Here is a 23,161-nt window from a genome sequence, read left to right on the forward strand (position 1 = left end):
AAATACTGTGGCTACAGCAGCAGGTCAGAGGCTGGAATCCTGTGGCAAGTAATTTACCTCCTGACTCCCCAAAGCCTGTCCGCAATCTACAAGACACAAATCAGGAGTGTGATGGAATACTCTCCACTTGCCTGGATGAGTGCAGCTCCAACAACACTCAAGAAGCTTGACACCATCCAGGACAAAGCAGCCCGCTTGATTGGCACCCCTTCCACAAACTTCCACTCCCTCCACTGTCGACAAACAGTAGCAACAGTGTGTACCATCTACAAGATGCACTGCAGAAACTCACCAAGGCTCCTTAGGCAGCACCTTCCAAATCCACAACCACTACCACCTAGAAGGACAAGGGCAGCAGATAGATGGGAACACCACCACTTGGAAATTCCCCTCCAAGCCACTCACCATCCTGACTTGGAAATATATTGTTGTTCCTTCACTGTCGCTGGGTCAAAATCCTAGAGCTCCCTCCCTAACAGCACTGTGGGTGTACCTACACCACATGGACTGCAGCGGTTCAAGAAGGCAGCTCACCACCAATTTCGCAAGGGGAATTAGGGATGGGCAATAAATGCTGGCCCAGCCAGCGGCGCCCACATCGCGTAAAAATGAATGTAAAAAAAATCTGTGGTGGATAAGATTTTAGAAATATGTGTTAAAGATTCCGGGAGGGGGTGTGAGGAAGAAATTTTCTACACAGCGAGTGGCAATGACCTGGTACTCGAGAAATGAGGTGGCATGGGTGATCAGCGTTCACGCTGTGTGGTGTGGGGCGCTGGGGGAGGGACGGTTGAGGGGTCAGGTTCAGGGGGCCTTTAAATGATGCTGGGAGCTGGGCTGCTGTGTTGGGGAACCGAGGGGGCCTTTCTGACCGGCCCACCTCCATACCTACACTCCTCATGCACTCCGCCTCATCTCGCAAATTACACTACGAACCTGACCCCTGTGTGAAAATACTGGGCAAAGCCGCACATGGGTTGGGTGTGTATTTTGGAAGGCACAAAAGTGCACAGGTTGGGTTTTCATGAACACAAAGCAAAATATGGCCCTAGGCCTCTAGTTATGAAACCCAGAATCCCGGATGTTTTATTAATCGCTTTTTCAACCTGCCTTGTCATCTTCAATGATTTTTTTATTATTTATTCTTTCATTGATTTGTGCATATATACCCCTGGTCCTGTAACGCCTTAAGAATTATACCCTTTACTTTGTATTGCTTTTCCTTTCCTTGTTTTTGTTACTAAAATGTATCACTTCACACTTATCTGCATTAAATATATGTGTCCGCCCATTTCACCAGCCTGTCTATGTCTATCACTATCCTCCTTACAGTTCATGATAATTCCAAGTATTGTGCTGTATATAAATTTTGGAATTGTGCTCTGTACACCCAAGTCTAGGTCATTAATATAGAGAAAAGAAACAATGGTCCTAATACCGACTCCTGGGAAACCTCACTATCTACTGTCCTCCAATCTGAAAAACAATTGTTCACAACTACTCTCACTCAGCCAACTTTGTATCCGTGCTGCACTGTCCCTTTTACTCCTTGTGTTTTTACAACAATCAATAACATTGCATGGTCACCATACTGAGACTAGCCTTCTATTCCAGATTTTTTTAAATTTAATTTTTCAATCCCACCAGCTGCCCAGGTGGGTTTTGAACCCATGCCCCCCAGGCTATTAGCCTGGTCCTCTAGATTACTGGCCCAGTGACATTACCACTACATCACCATCTCCCCTTAGCATCCTGGATTGATGTCTGTGGCCAAAGAAATGCCTGTCTGTCCCCCAACTATAGAATCCCCTTTCATATGAATGTACAAATTCGAAGCAGGAGTAGGGCAGGAGGTCCCTGGAGCCTGCTGCGTCATTCAATAAGATCATGGCTGGTCTGATTGTGGCCTCAACGCTACTTCCCTGCGTAACCCCGGTTAAATGCCAGCATTTATACCCTTGCCTAATTGCCCTTGAGATGGTGGTGCTGGGCTATTTCAGAGGGTAGTAAATCAACAACTGCAAACTGTGGATCTTGAGTCGCATGTCGGCCAGAACAGATAAAGATGGCAGATTTCCTTTAGTGAACCAGATGGGTTTTTGTAATAATCCAGTTAGCTTCATGATCATAACACTGACATTTTATTCCAGATTTATTAATTGAATTTAAATTCCCCTAGTTGCCATGGTGGGATTTGAACTCTCGCCTTTGCAGCATGAGTCCAGGTCTCTGAATTATTATGGCTTTCCCAGCCCACCTCATGCCCCCGGTGTATAGTGGGGCCAGTCATGGTGCCATGGACTTGGCGCTGGCTGCACTCCCCAGAGGAACCATCACTTTCCTCAGTATTCAGAATGGGATGCTACTAAAGAGCGAGGTGCACTCAGTGGACTCCTGCCACATATCTGGTCCCCTCTCTGTCTGAATACCCCTAAGCTGCGGGGTGACCACATCAAGAAATGTGCTATTCATGTAGCTGTCAGCCTCACCGATGCACCATAGTGACACCAGCTGACGCCCATGCTCCAAAACTCCAAAGGTTTAAGCCGTTTCATGCTGACGGCACTGCCTGCCCAGTGTGGTTGTCCAGGATATGAGAAGCCCCCTGGAGTTCCCACATTACAGGATGTGCCCTGCCACTCATCTGTTTATTAGACCAACTAAACTTAACAGTCGGGTCAGAATCATCCCAGATTTGCACTAAGTGCGGTAGCGGGCGGGTAAAATGAAGTTTTTCACGCCGCATCACCCCAAACCCGCTGCATTATTAGTGCATTCCCGGGAAACCCGCCGTTTCCATGGCAGGTGGGCTCTCATTCGCCCACTTCGCCATCACCTCGCTGCTTCATCACACCGGGCACCATGTTTAAAGTACAGCTGTGCGCACACATCTCACTGCTTCCAGCCCATGACTACTGCAGGGAAGATGTCCACGAAAGGCAAAAAGACTGCAGCCCCCAGGGTTTTTGATGAGTCACTAGAATGTCATTTGGACGCCGTGGAGGCCCACCGTGATGTCCTCTACCCACCACTCTGGCCACAGGATGGGCAACAGCATCGCCAATCCGGCATGGCAGGCAGTGGCAGCAGTGGTCAGTGCCAATGCTGCACCGAAGAGGTTGGCCATCCAATGCAAACAGTGGATGAATGATCTCATTCATGCAGCCAGGGTGAGGCAACCACCTCATCACTCTAAACTCACACACTCAAGCCCATCACACATTCACTGGCATCTCACTCGCTACCAGCTCAAGGGACATCACCACTCATTCTCAAACACATACCCTTATATGTCCATCAGGCCTTATCTCCTCTGGAGACTGCCTCCTCAGCCCTCACCATCTTGAGGCCACTGGCACAGGTCAACATGTGCCCCCCCCACACACCTTGGGATACCCTCCTTCCCCAGTTCAGCCCCAGCCCTTCAGCCGTTGAAAAGCCACCCACATATGGCTGATCTGGTAGATAGAGACCTATGCGTGAGCCCCCCTAAGAGTGATGAGGTGCTGTCTGTGAAGCCTGGCGCTGATGGCTGCGAGTGCTGACCGAAGCAAGGTGGGCAAACAAGCCTTGGAGTCCTGAGTGAAGTGCAGCCCACCAAGTGCACGTCGCTTATGTGCTGTTGTGAAACATGTTGGGGTGTTTTCCCACTGACGTAGCTGGACAATGCAACAGTGGGGGTGGGGGGAATGATTCCGACGGGCTGGCCTTATAATGATATGCTGATGTATTACAATGAGGTTCCCGACATCCGATGGCAGGAAACATGACCCACCATCGGCAGGCTAAGCGGACGATCGCAAACTGGTTTCACGCCGTCGTGAAACCGACTGCGCCATTTTGTCCACTCACGCCACCGAACACGCCCGACACCAGCGGGCATGAAAATCAGGGCTTACATAAAAAAAGTAACTCAACAGTCGGCACCCTCTCTTACGCTGTGATACTTATACTTCTTTTACCTCGCTTCCTGATGCTCACATTTATTCCGCTCTGTTCCTGAACTCCCTCAGCTATGTATTCCTCACTTTGGGGCTTTCTGAACAACCAATCACCTCCATGTTGTCCTGTTCCACCACTGATTGATTTTTTTTCTTCTGTTGATTTGCTCTCCCAATGCACTCTCTCAAGTGCAGCCCAGGGACAAACATTCGAATTAGACAGTAGGGAGTGTTCCGGGCCCCAGTCTCATTTGACTGTTGAGTTGCCAGCTGGTGTCAATTTTGACAGGGCAACGAGGAGAAGCAGGCCAACAGATTTGTGCTCAGCTCCTCTCTGGACGCTTGCCTTAATTATTGGAATGAGACCCAGGGCCTACTTTCATTTCAGGCTCAGGTCTCCTCAATAGTGAACCAGAAAATGGGCCTAGGTGAATTTACACTCTTGGACCTGTGTTTCTAAAATCAAAATCGTCTCTTTGCTTTGCCCGAAAAAGTCATGCCAATTTTTTACAGGAAGATATTAATTGCAACAGAACCCAAAGGCTGACAGTGAATTATAAGTGATAGAACATTCCGGAAACTGCAAGAAAGAATGGGAACAGGAAATGTGCTGTCGGCTGTACACTGCATGTGAAATGAAAATGGAAAACTGACACAAGTGACAAAATATGAAACTAATGAAGAGAAAGAAAAATTTCCCAAGAAAATAGAAGATGTTAATTTTCTTTTAAAAAATGTTACATGTAATTTGCCTAATGTTGATGTTAGTACTTAATATATGCAATAAAGCATATTAAGCACATATTCCAACTTTTCTTTTACAACAAAGAGATTTGTTCCCAACTATACAGCTGGCAAATACTCATCAGAGTGTGGTATCTAGATGGTATGAATGAACTGGGTGCTGACTACAGCCAATGCTCCTAATATTCCTTCTCGAAGTAAACCAGTCTAAGACTTAATAAGTCACTGTTAATCAGAAATTTCTCCAGATTTACTCAATTCACATACTGTCCCAATTCCCAGCAACTGAGGCTACTGTCCCTAGCGCCAGAGAGAGCAGGTGGACTTCTGCAGGAGAGCAGAGCAGGCAAATAGCTAACGAAATGAGTCAGGGAGAAGTCTTTTGGTGAGTGGTGCGATTTTTCTCTTGTGAGCATGTTTTGCAAAGTCAGGGCATTTCGTGGCTTGCAAACGGCATTCCCAACTGATGTGAGACTTTGCCCGGGATTTTCATCTTTTCCCGCTGGGTTCAGGTTCACAGTGCAGTTTGCACTGTGTGTGTGCGGCGTGTGTGCGGGTACTGAGGTGGGCTGGTGAGAAGGCCCACCTCAGATCTGGGCAGCACCGGCACGGCACCTAACACTGTTCAAAGGCCCCCTAAACCTCACCCCTCACATACCCTCACTCACCACCTCTGGCACCCCATTAGCCCTCCATACCAAACCACCCCCCAAGTATTCTCCAGAGCCACTCACCCAGTATCCATCATACGCAGTTCCTCAGATTCCATGCAATATCAATGGACAATATTTTACATTCCTTGGGGAAAGAAATAAACCTCTCACTTTCTAATAAAAGCCTCCTCCAAACATCATTGATACTGAGAAAAAAAAACGCATTCTGCCATGCAAAAAAAAACTTGTAATCCCATTAGCCTCCGCCAACAAATCAGAAACCACATCAGAGGCACAATCTGTTATTACAACCTCTTAAAACTGTCAGTCATTCTCAGATGAATAGGACACCTACCATTCTGAAACCCATTCACACTGAAACTGTGATGAAACAGAACAGGGAAAAAAAACTGACCTTAAGTTCAAATCAAAATCAGTTCCCATCAGGCCTTGGGGCTTCTGTGCCGGCTTAGAAAGGGCTGCACATGCGCAGTTGGTGTCTTTCAAGTCTTCTTGCCGGACACCAGCCTTGCGCAAATGCACAGTTCATTTCTTTGATGTCTTTAGGCTGGGAACTGGCCCTGTGCACTTGCACAAAAGAAGGAAAGTGAAACAGTATGAAACTGCAGGTCAGGTGACCCTGCTGGTCAGATGTCCCTGGGAGCAGGACATGAGGAGGGGGACAGGGAGAAGGTCCCAAACAAAGAAGAAGATTCCCAAACCAGGGAATAGGGCAGAAACAGGTCCCAGAAGAAGGTCCCAGGTAAGGGACAAGTACAGGGACCAGAAACAGATCCTGTTAAGTAAAGTTGAGAAAAAGGAGTGGGACAATAGGCTCTGAATTAAAGAGAGAGAGAGCTACAGCAGACTTGATGCAAAGTGGGCTCGAGAGAAGCCTGAAGATCTGAGAGGGCAGCCGAACGTTGATGACTCTGTGCTCCGGGCCATAAGGGCAAAGGTACCCTTTTGGAGCAGTAGTGTTCTTCTTGGCATGGCTGAAGATCTGAAAGCGTGCTTGGAAGGTGAAAACTGAGTGTACGCCGATATCCAGTGGAAAGCAATCTCTGCAGGCGTGATTGAAACCCTGCAGGTGGATCCTTGTTAAAGCTATCCGAGTGGGAGCAACGTTTGAAGAGAATTCTAAGGAAAGTTCTTCAAATGCAGAGATTGGCAACCCTCGTGGGAAAGACGGAATTTCAGTGAGACCGGTTGGTTCATGGTGTGACAAACGCTTAGGTGGATTGTTGAGAAATCCATAAAACCTGCTTTGGCCCCATCTGTCATTTACTTTGGAGTATGGTATGTCTGACCACAGTTTACCAGTTGGTTCACATGCCCTGAGTATTAGAGCATAAGATAGATATGGTAACCTATTCTATCTTTCCGAATTTGTATGTGTCGGTAAAGATATACCTAGGGTGAAGGAGCGATGAATATTTGAATCATTTTCTTGTGTTTGTATCGAGATCTTTCCAACCTCTTTGTCTAGTGTAATATAGATCATTTTTCTTGTTTAATAAATGTTTTATTCTATGTGCTAAAAGCTTATCAGCAGACTCCTGTGAATTTGGTCAGTAACTTAACTTCACGGTTTCTAAAAAAAAAGTTAGGATCTATCAAGCCAGGTTTCACTCTGGGATATGACTTGTCCAGTATGAACATCAACTTGGATCATAACAAAACTCAGCCAAGCATTGAAAGCAGCCATAACTGTCTAAACAATCGTGTACCCACTGAGATGGGAAGAACAGAAGGTGCTCATTTCAATTTCAAATCAGAGTGCCTGACAATCGATGAATCAGAGTAGGTGGTTAAATCTTTTTCAAGCGCCAAAATGTTTTGTTCTTTTATCAGCCAGGGCTGTTGCTCTATTTAAATTATAGTACAAAAGATGAGAGCACAGGCTGATAGAGCATTTTAAAACATTTTTCACCATTTTACAGTACTTTATCCATTGGAAAAACACTGAGCAATCACACAATGTTGATCAGTGTAAGGTTCAACTTAATTTTGAATGACAGATCCCAATGATGAATCACTGCATTAAAAACACACCTACATTATAATATAGCACCTAATAATGGCATTTGAAAGTGTGAAAACATTTTAAATTAGCCTTTCGGCATGTTCCAGGTTGCTTATCAGGCATTCCATAGTCTTCATGAGTTCTCAAACCTGGAGTGCTTTCAATGGGCTTCCAAAACCATACATCACCAGACCAAAATGGTGCAGGGAGGAAATCAAATTTTCACCCCCCCCATTTAAAATGGGGGACCTGACCTCAGCGGGGGCGTGTGCGTGGGCATGTGCGTGTGTGTGTACATGGGTGTGGGCGTGTTTACACACTAGTGCCCAGATTTCTGCTCCGAGGTCGAGTGTACAGAGACGGAGAATCCTGGCTCTGCGAACCGTATCTTTAAAAATGGCTGCCTGCATGTCAGATTTTCATTCCAGGGGGCAGGCCCACTGCCCCCTGGAACAGGGGTGGGGGCTGCCGGGTGGGGAGGCGGGCTGGGCAGAATGCACATTTGTAATGAAAACTGTCTATGTAAACTCGCCATGCTGTAATTACACCCTTTCCCTGGAGATGGTGCTGTGATACTTTAGCTTTGCGTCTCCCGGCCCCTCAATTTATGCCGCAGAGAATCTCAAGCCTACTACCTTCACGGTTTCCTAAACTGTCATACACTTTGTTATTTAGCAATAAATACTATAAAATCGAAGTATTTAACATAAACAGAGATAATGATGAATGAATTACATATGTGCCCTACCCTCTAACTACTTCAACTAAATACTATTCTTGGTCTTGCTTCACCATATAGAGTACCATGGGTGATTAACTAGTGCATAAGAACAGAAGGCCATTCAGCCCATTGAATGCACTCTGCTATTAAATTAGATCCTTACTGATCTGCAGCTCAACTCTATTTATCTACGTTTGTGCCCTAGGCCTTGATAACCTTACCCAAGTGAAATCTAGTGAACTCAGCTCCAAACGTCCTAGCGACAACAGCTTTTTAGGGGAGAGAGCTCCAGATTTTCAACTTCCCTTTGTGTGGGGAATTGCTTCCTGATTTTCACTCCTGAATGGTTGAACTCTAAATTTAAGATTATATCTCCTTGTTCATGATTCCCCCACCAGAAATAATAGTTTCTCTAAATAAAACTCGTCAAATCATCTTAACAGTTTAACCACCTTGATAAAATCACCCCTCAATGTTCTACCATTGAGAGGATACAGCTAAATTTATGCAATCTGTCCCCATAGTTTAACCCTTGTCAGCCTCAGCATCATTCTACTGCCATAAATATATATGGGAACAGAACATTACACATATCAACAAAACATTCTTCAGTATTGTTGGCAGGTCTACTGTGAAAAAACTTCATGAATAATGTTTTCTTTATAATTATCTCTATTTAACATTGGAATTGGCCCTCAGTTAGAAGATCAGAGAGATTTGTAATTGTTTCTTTCCAGTTTTGTAGCTATATTTCCCGCTGGATGTTAAGTTTAATGAAAAAGTAGGCACGAGTAAATATGTTGTGCAGAAGTAAACAGTAGTAAGTAACAAATTAAAGACCTTGTAGAGTTCTCCTCAATATTATCAAGACGTTAGGTCTACTCTCACGTTGTATAAAACCACAGGACTGGAGATGATTAATTTCAATCTGAAACTAACAGAAAGTAAGTAACAACTGGTCTTTAAGATATGCCTCCCTACTAATAAAATTGCACATGTTCCAGGGTGCACTGGTGAGAGCGTGGAGGATATCATTCAAAGAATTGAGATCATTGTACAAGGTTGGTAATCTATCGATAATCATTAAGCATCCTCCATTCAAGTTGGAAGCATACCAAAGCAGCATCATTCACTAGTGGGATGTGTCCATAATATTACAGGGTAGGTTTACGACATAGGATGAAAATCAGGTGGGTCTTTAAATGGTAGCTGATCTACCCCACCAGGTTAGCTGACAGAGAACGAAGCTGCAAATCGAATCCTGGCTGCTAATATCAATTTGGCAAAGGTATTGCAATGTGCTGTTGTTAAATCTAAACACCAATGCTCTGGAAGTGTATAAGGATTTCACCAAGTGATAGTTAATCAGAACTAATCCAGAGATTCCACAAGTGGAAGTGGTGGAATTGGTGGAGTGATTCTTCATAATATAGGAACATATTAACTGTCAGGATGTTCAAACTTACTTTTTACTTAATACAAGAGACGTATAAGTCTCAGGGCTCTGTGAATGCCTACATGGCTGAGATTAGCTACCAGTTCTGAGCAGTGTGTGTATGGATAAAGTGATGGAGAAACAATTTCCTGACACAAATGAGATTGACTTTGTACAAAATTCCTGGTGTGTTCGAAGGGCTATTCAGTCCCTGGCACAAACAACTCAATGGCAAGAAGACCACAGTTCACTAGCTCCGTGAGCTGAAATGAATGAAGTTTTCTAAATAAAACAGCAAAAAAAGAAACTTGCATTTATATAGTGCCTTTCACACCCTCAGGACATCTCAAAGTTCTTTATGCCAACTCAGCTCCAAAAAGCTTCATGAATGAACTTATGCCAGTGGAGTATTTTGAAGAGTAGTCACTTTTGAATACAGCAGCCAGTTTGAGCACAGCAAGGTTCCACCAACAGTAATGAGATGATGACCAGACAATCTGTTTATGAGTAATGATAGTTGAGGGATTAATATTGGCCAGGACACCAATATCCATCCACCTGATGGGCCAGATAACACCTTGTTTTAACATCTCATTTGAAAGATGGCATCGCCAACAGTGCACTGTCTCTGAAGTGTTAGCCTGGATTTTGTGCTCAAGTCTCTGGAATGGGGTTTGAGGACACTAATTTGCAAAGAACTAAATTGAGGGCTCCATGAGAAATAATCTTAGAGGAATGTTTCCTGATTTATCTTTAAAAATAACATTTATAATGTAAAAGACATTACATAATGTAGATACTGGAAAAAAAATCACACGCCTCAGCTCCTAACATATCCGACAAATGTCTCTTTCATAATCCGACACCTCGGGCTTGCCTTCTGCTCCATTCCCAGAGCTTTGATTCTTAAGCTGGCTATGGGTCAGATGCCTGTATCTACACACGAGCTGAAACTCCATGTCCAACACTGCTGCTCTTTGCCCCTTCGAGGCATAGGCATATGGTTTTCCAAGTTCTCCCCATACTGCTTAAGACAAATATTTGGAGACCCTATAAATTCTCAGAGATTTGGCCTCAATATGGAGCGACTTATCTCTGAGCTTCTGCATTCTTCTGAATGTGAGCTTTGGGTTGCAAAAAGAAAATTCAGGTATTAAAGGGTCGTGAATCTGTGGAATTCACTACCTCAGAGTGCAGCGGATGCCGGGACGCTGAATAAATTTAAGGAGGAGATGGACAGATTTTTAATTAGTAACGGGTTGAAAGGTTATGGGGAGAGGGCAGGAAACTGGAGTTGAGGCCAAAATGAGATCAGCCATGATCGTAATGAATGGCGGGGCAGGCTCGAGGGGCTGAGTTGCCTACTCCTGCTCCTAGTTCTTATGTTCTTATTAACCCTTTCTAAAAGAGGATGGTGCAGCAGACTTTTCCACTGACACATTTTACTGTGTTGCATTTTAAATACAGCCATTTAAAATCACTAACGCAGTTAGTACAGCACTCTGCATTTCCGAATACATTAGAAACCTGGCAGACGCTGATTAACTCCGATTTCCCAGGCTGAACGATAATTACCTGAGGAAAAGATAAATTTAAATCGGATGTTTCGCTTTATTGAAGCAAACTTGGCAGCTTTTTTGAGATATGCATGTATTTAATAAGGTTCTATTTAAGAAAATGTTTAATAGGTTTAAGCTTACAAGTAGCAAGCTAATTAACAGATCTGAAAACTGGTTTGACTATCGGAATTATAAGTGGTAACAAATAGAAAATGTGGTGTCTGTTCTAAGTCTCCTGTTATTCACAGATAATATTGGGAAGGAGAGTTGTAATAAGGACTGTTATCTCCCATTTCAAAGAAAAGTGTACCAGGGTAGCATATTTGAATAGCTGCAACAAACGCCTGATTGAATAATGGCTCATTTATCATCAACAGTAAGCTAATCAGCAGTAAACTGGAATGTTTGATGTTAACTGTTCACAGATATACATATACACTTAATGCCGTAGTAGTGTTAAAAGCACTTTCCCATTCACCATACAAATTATCAGTGCCCAGATGTGAACAATGATGAGTCATGGTGAGGAGTAACATCCTCGGGAGCAGATGCAGAGCCCCAGGCATGAGGGGGGCAGAGGAGAGGAAAGAGGGACAGGAAGGCAACAAGGCCATACTTTCAGCATCGAGTGTACGGAACAAGCTGCAGAAGATCCTGTCGCTGGTTAAATGGAACTGGAAGTTGTGAGGATAAGTGAAGGAATAGGTGATCAAATGTTATATAATTCACTGTGGTCTTTGTACTTCTGGAAACATAATTCTTAAAAAAAAAATCAATTGGCCAGTGCTAATGGGCAGAGTGAGAACACTTCTGATAGAATGTCAGCATTTATATATTTTTTATTTGTCTACAGAATGTGGGCATCGCTGGCTAGGCCAGCATTTATTGCCCATCCCTAATTGCCCTTGAGAGGGTGGTGGTGAGCTGCCTTCTTGAACTGCTGCAGTCACAGAGCTTCCTTTGCTTGGTCATTTTAATTTTTAATGCGCAAATAATTTGAATTGCTAGTTGAATTTAAGACACATTGATAGATCTTTCTGGATTGTAAGGGAATCAGGGGATATGGGGATGGTGTGTGATGATGGAGTTTAGTTAGATCAGCCTTGATCTTATTGGATGGAGAAGCAGAATCGACTGGCCTACTCCTGTTCCTAATGTCAATATGTTCTTAATATTTGGTGTATTATATATAGCTATGAATTATGTCTTAATTGTAAAGCATAACCATCAATTCACAAACACCGGCAAAACAAAATGTTAGGTTGTGAAGTATGTATGTCCACAATTCCATATTGTTCTGACATTGCGCTGTACTTAAATGCTCTTTGCCTGAACTTGCAGATATTAAATTGCCAATAAACTTTAATTTTCCTAACTTATACGGCTACATTATTAAAACAGTGGGGCAACCAAATATAGTCGCTACCTGATATCCTGTGAACTTGACGCCAGGATTGTTTTCGATCTCCCACAGACCTTCGTTGAAACCTTTTCGCTTGTTAGACTTTCCAAATTTATCTTTATATTCTTTGTAAGGTAAAAGGTCTTTTGGTCCCAGAAAGGCACTGCAACAGAAAATTCAATTTCTGACCTCAAAAGGTTTTCAACCAACTTCACAGGCTAAATAAAGCACACATCAAAACTATATAACACAGGCTTGTTCTCCAACCGGCACATTTTGCAAGACTGGGTGCTTGTCAGTTAGCCAATTTTCCATTCATTTAAATGAACACCCTGTGATCACTTGACCAGGGCTCCCTGTGGGGGAGGCTCATCACAAGGAGTACTCGAAGTGGGTACCACAGACAATGGGAACAACTTTCATTTAGATAGCACCTTTACTATGGGGGATAAAAAGCCTCCAGGTGCTTCAGAGAGGTACAAGAAAAATATGAATACCAAGCCAAAAAAGGAAATACTACAAAGGGTGAAGAGGTGGGTTTTAAAGGGATAAGGGAAGGGGGAGAGGCAGAGAGCTTCAGGGAGGCAATTCCAAAGCAGGGAGCCAAGGCAGCTGAAGGCATGACTGCCAATGGTGGGTGAAGGGGAAGGAGAGATACAAAGGGTACCCAAGGCAGCAGAGTGGAGAGTTGGGGAGGTTGTGCAAGATGAGCCTATCAGGAAATCAGCCTGTAAGGCTGCAGGAGGTCAGAGAAAGAGGGAAGGGTGAGGCCATGAAGGGATTTAAACTCAAGGGTGAGAAATTTGAGACACTGTGAGATGAACATTGTCCAACGAGGACAAGGCTGTTGAAGGAGTGGAAACTAGTGCAGGATTGGATATGAGCAGCTGAGCTTTAGATGAGCTGAGTTTTAGAGGGAGAGATGAGAGACAAAGGTAGGAATCAGCCCACAGAGCATTGAAATAGGAGAATCTGGAGGCCATAAAAGGCATGAACGAAGGTTTCAGCTCACATGGGCTGGAGTTGGTGAGGAGGGAGGGGGTGTGAAATGGGTGATGTTACAGAGGTTAATATGATGTTAACAGTCCTTAATAATGCATTAAACCAAATGGAGAACCATTGCATCTAATTAAACATAAAGGTGGACATTATTGTTGGGATGTATAACACCGCTATTTTAACAGGCATTAAATGAGTTAAAATAAATCAGCTAATAACATAGCAACAGAAGAATGTCACAGAAGAGCATGCACAGTTTGTTCATTAATATTGCCAACAGCAACTTCTAGCCTTTACCTGCCTGAGTTTTTAATTTCCATTTATTAGTATTAAACTTGTAATTATAATTTTTATGGCTTATTATGTGATTTCTGACTCAAACATTTTAGATTTAAAAAAGCATTAATTTAAGCAAAATATCTTCAAGATGCAATCAGTTTACATTTCTTACACTTGTTTTGGCAGCTCCCGGCAATCAATAGTTTTCAGAAATGCATCGAACTCGGGCAGTTTTTTGCTGTTCTCCCCAAATGTCTTCATCCCTCTCTCCTGAAGACACTGATACGTTCCAGGCTACAATAGCACAGGTTTCAACAACCTCTTCACCCTAAACAGTTGTTCTTCATACGCCAGCCCAGCCAGTGATTGGGTCACGAGGGGCATTACAGACAGAGTCCATTCTGCCCTCAGCCAACACACATTCTGGCTGCAGTCAAGGAGGGTGAACAAGAGTGGGAACCCTGGCCCATTCTTCTCCTCTCTCGCCTGTTGGCGCCAAGGCCAATTATAGCACCCCATTCCCACCCCCAGTGAGATCCATTAAATTATGTCAGGCAGGATATCAAAGCTGTGACCAGCTGTATGAGTTAGCTCATTTGGCAGTGCATTTACCAATGGAGGCACGTAGGCAAGCCTAGTGCAGATTTTTATTAAAGCAATAAATGAATTAATAATTAAAATGGAAAGTCAAGCACATCTTTTTTGAAGAAAATAAGCTATACAGTATACGCTAAGCACTAAATTAGCCTAGGAAATTATTTCCCCTATTTAGGGAGACCTTAATTCATTTATTTTAAACAGTTAATATCTCCTTAAAATTGTGGACAAAAGAACTTTATCCCGATGTTCTTAGTGTTTCTGCATTGCAAAGTGACTTATTTAGAGCTATTGGACTAGGGGTTTAGTCCATGATCTTTACTTTATCTTCTCTTAGTCAGTAATCAGTTTGCCTTGTGCTTGATTGCAAAAATATTAATGGCCTTGCAGTATAAACATGAGCTCCTCACACAATATATTAGCAGGAAAAGGGCTAGTTTTTGCTGCTGACTTTTCATCCCTAGATGTTCTGAATTCGACAGACATCTGGCAAGAGATTGTCAACAGTTTCAAGGAGACAGGTATAACCCTTTGAAGACCAGAACAGAACTGCAGCAAGAAAATGAAATTCGTAGCACACATTGATTTACTCTACGAACACAATAAATTAAAAAATATTCTGTACTCCTCTTTAACTCGAATCAGAAACAGCCTTTAGGCCTTTCCCATTACAAGTTTTGCAGGAATTATATTGACGAACACAAGATTATTTTAAAGCAGTGGTAATAAATAAAAACGAGAAACTGCTGGAATACTCAGGCGGGGTTTGTGGAGACAGAAGTGAAGTTAGCTTTTCAGATCAGTGACCTTTCAACAGAACCAGAAAGCATTAGAGATGTAACAGGTTTTAAGGAAGTTATAGAGGCAGGGAGAGCTTTCCTTTTGCTCTTTCCTCCCCTACCCCCTCTCCTGCTGAATCAATCTTAGCATTTCTGTCTTTATTTCATATTTCTAGCATTGGCAGTGTTTTGCCCTTTTTATTATTTTAAAGGAACTCATTCTATAGGATCTTGTTCCCGCCAGAGTTTGACCAGCTGAGAATGCGTGTTAGGAATTCAGGCCAAGATCCTTCATGATTTCCTGTCCATTCATTTTTTTTTTTGCTCGACTTTACCTTTCAGTTATTGATCGATGTATTGTTTAAAAAAAATCAACACTGGCTTGCCTATATTGCCCCGTAATGTCTCCAAGGCTCAATGAGTAGCTCTCCCACCTCCGAGTCAGAAGGTTGTGGGTTCAAGCGCACTCCAGAGACATGAGCACATAATCCAGGCCAACACTTTATCTCAGTGCAGTTTGAGGGAGTGCTGCACTGTTGGAGGCACCGCCTTTCAGATGAGACACTAAACTGAGGCCCCATATAACACCTCAGTCGATATAAAAGATCCATTGGCACTATTTTGAAGGAGTTTATGGGAGTTCTCCCCGATGACCTGGCTAATCAACACCTAATAGCACAGATTATCGGAGTATTATCACTCTGCTGTTTATGTGAGATTACTGTGCACACACTGGCTACTGTACTTCCCACAGTAACTGTACTTCAAAAGCACTTCATTGGCTGCAAAGCAATTTGAGACATTGTGAAGTTGTGAAAAATGCTATATAAATCTTTCATTAGCAAATGCATTGCTAAATGTGGAAATAAACCCCAAAACCAGTTAGGGCACCGCTTTGAACTCCTGTGTGTCAACTGATCTGAGTGGGGTGACAATAGGGGTGTTGTAACTGGCAGGAGGAGAATTAACTGCTCCCACTCTGTTTGCTCTCATTGACTCCAGTTTAGTGAATAGGAAACCAAAAGGGGGTGGAGGTCTTGTGGTGAAGCGGGTAGCATCCCTGTCTCTCAGCCAGTAACTCCCAGTTCAAGTCATCCCAGGGCTTGATGGCCAAGCGAGGGTTAAGCATTAACCTGTATAATCCTTCCAACCCACAACAATGGCAGGCAGTAAGAGTGGTAGGGATTCCTGGTCGGCCATGTGATGGAAAGAAATTAGCACCTCCACCATAGCTCCAAACGACAACATATATGGAAAAGTGCATGTTGCCATAGCAACTTGGACTACCTGAGTGAACTGGAACATACCACCAAGTCAGGAGGGACAGGTGACCAAGCCCCCCATATACTCTCCTAGTAAGCAACACCCTCTGCTAACAGTGAGCACTTATAGAATTATCCCTTATGGTTATGAAAATGATAAAATAAATAGACCTTTTTGAAAGAGCGTGAACAGTTCTTATTCAATATAAATATATCTGCACTATCCACAACGTATCAACAATGTTTGTCACCCGAGAAACATATTTTCACTAAACCCAAACTGAGTTAACTCAAAATGTGAAGCCCCTAGCTGTACATAGGCTTACAAACTGAAGATACTTGGCTAGAACCTCTTGAAAAAAAGCTTCATTCTGATCTTTTTGGACAACTAACAGTCTAGATCCACTTTCATAACAATGAACCTCTGTCATATAAAAAAATGTATAACACTGATCACTGTCATCCTATTTTCTTCTAAATGTACTTACGTCTCATGAGTTCCAAAGAAGAAAATAGGGTATTTATTTGCTGGTGGTTTCACAGCTCCCTCTGGGAGTTCATCGATCTGTGGAACAAGAGGACTTAGCGTGATTATCACCATCAACAAAAACTTACATTACATGACTTCAGATCTGCAATATTGTACATGCTCATGAATATCAAACAGAAGTGAAAAGGAATACTTTACTCCCTACTCCTGCTTGGTAAGAATGAGGCCAGGGAGTTTAGGATAGTGGGGGAGGGGGTGAGGGGCTTGGTTGGGGGAGGGGCTAAGAGTCTCATCAGGTTCCCACCATTTTAGCTATTCTGAAATTAGCCACACTAAGACCACTTGTCACAGAGCAGCGAGAGCCGAATTCAAACAGCAAAGTTGTCCCTTGAAGTCTTCGAAATGGGCATCCCATTTTAACCCTGAGCTGCACTTTATCAAACCTGCCATGATACCTAGCTGTAGTCAAGATCCTGGTCACAGGAGGGCCAGGTAAGTTTATTTTTTAAACTTCTAAACTCTGCCTGGAGGAGCAGCTGTGCTCCTGCTTCCTCACGAGGATAACAGCTGCCTCCCTTGTCCCAGGCTTCAGCTCCTCATTAAAGACTTTCCCAGTCGCTCCCGGCCCCATTCCTTACTTACCTTCCCATGAACTACTGTCCTGGGTCTCCATCCTGTTTCCACCACCCTCCTCCCACCCACCAGCTACCAAGCTAAATTCTGTTTCTCAAACTCTGGTGATGACGCCCAATCCCATCGGCTTCAGGTAGGAGTCAGAGTCGGGAAAAGTTTAAAAAAGCTCCCGGGATTCAGGCTCTTCTCTGCCCAGCTTGACCCTTTCATTCATGCCAATTCATGCCCAGAGTTAAAATTGGGGCTTTAAGGATTTCCCAACTGTGACCTTTATATTGTTGCTGAGATCTGTGACATACAATTGTTGTGTCTGATTTTTGTCTGCATTACCTTAATCTTTCTTCAGGAAACCTCTGTAATTATATTTTCTTTAGATCGGGTGGAATTTTAACCCCTCCCCACAACAGACAGGGTTAAAATTTCAAAGGTCCAGAACCTGACTGACTTAGAGTTTTAATTGAGGCGAGTGACTAATCTACCCTCAAAGGACAAGCCTGTCATTTAAGCATGCTAATAAGACTGTGTGCTTCAAATGTTATCACTTTCAGTTTTAAGCACAATGGTCTGGGTTCACCAGGGATGGGGAAAGCCAGCAGCCGAAGGGAGGCACAAACAGCTGGATTCAGGGGTAAGCACATTTCCAGCATTGTTTGTGGGCCAGAAGGGGCAAGAATGCTTCTGCAGGGCTCCTCAAGCCAACCTGTTTTCCTTCCTGTGATCGACGAAGCAAGGCGCAACACCCCTCCCCCCACCCTCAGCCACCCCTGTGATCCACCACCTCGCTTATGCTTCTCTTCGCTCCTGAGCTGCAGCCAACCAGCACAGGCCGTTCCCTCCGTCAACCAGCCAACCTCGCCTGGAAACAGAGGTTTCGTTACTTTTTTCAAATGAAGCAAGGAATTGTGGGGAAGGGGATAAAAATGGTCTTATTAGCCTCCCTTCTGCCCCCGGCTTTCCTGAGCACTGGAAATTTCACAGCAGAACCTGCACGTGATCCACGTCTCTGGGATTTCGGACCCACACGCCCACAGTGCCTCCCCACCCCCGCATCTCCTCCCTTCCTCTCATATATCCCTCACCAACGTCACTTCATTCCCGCCTCCCCATAGATATTGGCGCCAGGCTTTCAAAAAATACCTCACCGATGAGAAGTGGAATAGGACAGAATCACAAACATGAACTGGAAAAGATCACTAAGGTCCAGCCAGCAGGCCCCAGTATTTATAAAATATCGTATTCCACACTCCTCTAACACCCCCTCTATACATTTTTCTCTAAATAATTATCCAACTCCATCATGAAACTGCTGATACAATTGCTTCCATGATAGACTATTGCATACATTCAACATTCCATAGAACCATAGAACACTACAGCACAGAAAAACAGGCCATTCGGCCCTTCTAGCCTGTGCCGAAATATTATTCCGCTAGTCCCATTGACCTGTACCCAGTCCATAACCCTCCAGACCTCTCCCATCCATGTATCTATCCAATTTATTCTTAAAACTTAAGAGTGAGTCCGCATTTACCACGTCAGATGGCAGCTCGTTCCACACTCTCACCACTCTCTGAGTGAAGAAGTTCCCCCTAATGTTCCCCCTAAACCTTTTCCCTTTCACCCTAAAGCCATGTCCTCTCGTGTTTATCTCTCCTAATCTAAGTGGAAAGAGCCTACTCGCATTTACTCTGTCTATACCCCTCATAATTTTGTAAACTTCTATCAAATCTCCCCTCATTCTTCTACGTTCCAAGGAATAAAGTCCTAACCTGATAGAAATTCCTCTGCATAAATTAATCAAATTGAAAATTGTCCTTTCGTCCATGGCCCTGAGAATGAACAAGCTTTACAGCCTTCCTCGCAGTATCTTATGAGGCACATCAGTGCGGGACACGCACTCACAACTTTACTCATGGATGCAAGACATGGAGTTCATTATTGAATGCTCCTCACTCAAGAAGCACTGTGTGCTCTGTTGCAGAGGTGCGGGCAGGACTCTTTTTCTCGATGAGTGGATGTGAACTTGTCAGACCGACGAAAACAATGTCAAAAGTTCTATTTTTCAAAAAGGAATTTCACAGTAAAGCTCGAATAGATCCGTGTGGGTCAATTATCTGGGCGGGATTCCCACAGGATCAGATGGAATGCCGGTTTTCCGCTCGATTTGATATCGCTCTCTATTGATATCTTCTTCTCTTCTCCAGGTAGCATCCTCGATGATTCGAGGATCACTGAGCCATGGTTTATGCTGTGGTTTCACAACAGAGCAGGGTGAGATGGTAGGCCCCAAGTCTACCACAGCCAGAATGGGGGTGAAACAGTGCAATGCTGGTGTTATTTTGAACCAATGGCTAGCTGTTTAGCCAACTGAGCTAACCGGCCTCTACCTGCTGATACCAAGGGACAGTATAATTGCGAAGGATGTAAAATCAGTTGCATCTGATCTCATTAGTTTTCCATCCCGTGGGTTACAATAAAAATCCCCCACTATTACTTCTATTAGTCATTTAATAATTCAAATAAAGCAAATTAAAATATAAAACAGCCTTGTTTGACAAAAATCTAAAACAGGAAGTCCAAAGGGCAGTTAAATATTAATGTTATCAATAACCTTGTTACTTTTCACTGCAATGTCCCATTGAACAGTTGGAAGTGTTGCCTGAATTGCAGAACTGGTCAGTTCTGGAAGAACAGTCAAGTGGTCCTTCTTTCAATGGAATTTTGGGGGAATGTTTGAACGTGCTAGACATGCCCCTCCGACTTCCATACTCCCCCTCCCCTCCCCATAACTCCTTCCCCCATACTCCCACTACCCTACACTCCCCCACCCTCCATTTCTTTCCTTCCATGCTTCACTTCCCCCACACTTCCCCTCCCCCTTTTCAACCCTCCCCATACTCTCCCCCTCAATAATACCCCTCTCTACAACTCTCTTGCCCCCCCCCCAGACTTCACTTCCCCCATACTCCCTCTCCCCTACACTTCAATTCCCCGATACTCTTCATCCCCAAAACACCCCTCCCCATATGCCCCCTCCCTACAATTCTCCTGCACACCACACTTTCCCTCCCCCATTCACAACCTCCCCCCAATACTGCTCCTCCTGCCGCCACACTTGCCTCCCCATTCACCCTCTCTTCTCTATATTCATCTCCCCCTTTCCCCCCAACACCGACTATTTGGAACACTTTGCTCAGCACTTTCACTGTTCTGAATATTAGCACAATGCTGAACGTCCATCCTCAGCACTTTCTGAATATTAGCACAATGCTGAATGTCCATCCGCTTCTGCCTTGCAAAACTACTCAGTTTAACCGATGGAACCACATGAATGCAATCAGCAAGTTCTCCAGCAATTAATGGGCAATTAAAGTTGCGTAACATTATCTTAAGGAAATGGCAAGAATCATAGTATGAAATAAAATGTGTTGAGGTTTTATTATTATATTGAAAATTTATTATTTTATTAGGTGAAATGAGTATCAAACCAGTGGAGCTCAGCTCATAAATTTATTATGTATAACTGACTCAGTCGAATCATTGAATAAATTTCATACGCAAAGGAGTCTTACAAACAATCTCATTACCGTTCTTTTACAGGCATAAAATCTAAAAGTAGCAATTATGAAAGGGTAGTCAGTTACAACAGATGGCCAATTAAAACTAAATGTAGGTAATTCCATTGGAGGTCATTCTCACAACTTAAGTCATCAAATCCATTGCATCAAAGTTAATCTAACAGCCTATTTGATAACACTCTAATGTTTTGATTACAATATCAAACAATATTGCGATATGGGTGTTACAATGCTTTAAATGTGAATCTTTTACTGCAGTTAATTCACGCTGGCTTTTGTGAACATCGAGATGCTCTATTTTAAGGGTTGAACTGATCAAGATTCAGGACGACCCTGGGTTCTACAGCTTTGGAGGCTCAAAAACATTGGTGGACGATACTGTTTTCCAGTGGTAGGAGCTTCAATTGGAGAAAAATGATCGCTTAAATGATATAGCTATGATTTTCCTCATTATCAGAATACAGCTTCAAACATCATCTATGTTTATCAACTCACTGACACTATGTTCCTATTTCATCCCATTCATAACTACTTTGGTCAGGTGCCTTGCTTAACCTCCTTTGATTGTAAAGTCTATTTTCCAGCTTTGTTTCACCAGAAGACAACAAAGCCAAAAAGGAACCTTAAGAAAATATGAGGTCAATCTTTGTCTTCACTTCTTGGGAGGGTATCTAGCAGGGCAGAACAGGCGCCCTTTATAGACTTTCATTCCATTCATATCTCCAACTCGGAGTAGGAGGGGTCTCCACGGAGCCCGGCCAGAAGTTGGATCTAGAAGGTTTTGGGGGAAGAAAGGGTGGGGCAATTGCAGAAGGCAGGCCCGGGAGGAATTGGCAGCGAGTGGGAAGATTTTTGTGGGGCAGGGAGGACCTTTCATGCTCATTCTCATCCTCGACATTAAAATTATGGAATCTTACTGTTGGGAAAATGGGGCACCGGGCATTTGAAATTCATTCATGAGGTGTGGGCGTCGCTGTTCAGAGGGCATTTTTAAGAGTCAACCACATTGCTGCAGGTCTGGAGTCACGTGTAGGCAGACCAGGTAAGGACGGCAGATTTCTTTCCCTAAAGGACATTAGTGAACTAGATGGGTTTTCACGACAATCGGCAATGGTTTTGTGGTCATCATCAAAACTTTTAATTCCAGACTTTTTACTGAATTCAAATTTCACCATCTGCCATGGTGGGATTTGAACCTGGGTCCTCAGCGCATTACCCTGGGTCTCTAGAACACTAGTCCAGTGACACTCCACTGAGCCACCACCTCTAATCCAGTTGTAAGAATTGTCAGCAATTTTCATCACCAACTTGTGCAGCATGGGCTGCACACATCCTTCCCAGTGACACCAGGCCTTCAGCAACCTGTTCTACTCATTTATACCTCCTCTAGGCTCATCTTTTGCTTCTTTATTCATCCCCTTACTATCCCCTCTTGCTTTGCACTGTCATCCCTTTTATCATTTAATCTCCCTGTCATGACCCATGTCACAGACATTCCCTTTTGTTTGTTCCTCACTTCTCCCTTTTCCCTGCCTCTGTATTCGCTTGAAACCTGTCACATCCCTAACTTTTCCCAGCCCTGATGGAAGGTCCTTGACCTGAAAGGCTTAACTTTGCTTCTCTTGCCACAGTTGCCACCTGACCTGCTGAGCATTTCCAGCATTTTCCATTTTTATTTTCGGTTTAGTATTATGATTTTGTATTTGTTGTTATAACCACTAATAGTTTTTCCGTGTCTATTTGTGGAACAGTAATTCTCCTCCATGCCCTGTTGCTGACAGCTCAGTCAGTAGGCCCTCCCATTTTGTCCCTTCCCTTTTTCCAGCTTGTTTCTAGCTTGGCATGACCAGCTGCTGGATTTCTCAGATTTCTCCACCGCCGACAACTCTTGGATGAGGAGAGTCTTTCATCGGTGCTCACTCAGCCCTCGGTCGCTCAATGTAAAATGAGAGCCAAACTGGAAGAGAATTCAGGCCTCACTCTCCTGATAATGGACAGATGTGTTGGCTCCTCTACATCCAACCACAATAATGGGCGAAAGGCTGAAAGTTGCTCTTCCACAT

The 23,161-nt window shown here is 43.7% G+C and overlaps 1 protein-coding gene across 1 annotated transcript in view; it reads right to left on the reverse strand.

The window, feature by feature from the left end:
• hdgfl3 (HDGF like 3) overlaps window positions 1–23,161 on the reverse strand; it is a 124,719-nt gene that overhangs the window by 39,148 nt on the left and 62,410 nt on the right. Inside the window, exons 2-3 of the mRNA XM_078530432.1 lie at window positions 16,886–16,962; window positions 12,506–12,644 (exon numbers count right to left, since the gene is read on the reverse strand). Of these exons, the coding sequence (XP_078386558.1) occupies window positions 12,506–12,644; window positions 16,886–16,962 (216 nt within the window). The remainder of the gene's footprint in view (window positions 1–12,505; window positions 12,645–16,885; window positions 16,963–23,161) is intronic.

Source organism: Cetorhinus maximus, chromosome 26, assembly GCF_964194155.1.
Source record: "Cetorhinus maximus chromosome 26, sCetMax3.hap1.1, whole genome shotgun sequence".
NCBI lineage: Eukaryota > Metazoa > Chordata > Chondrichthyes > Lamniformes > Cetorhinidae > Cetorhinus > Cetorhinus maximus.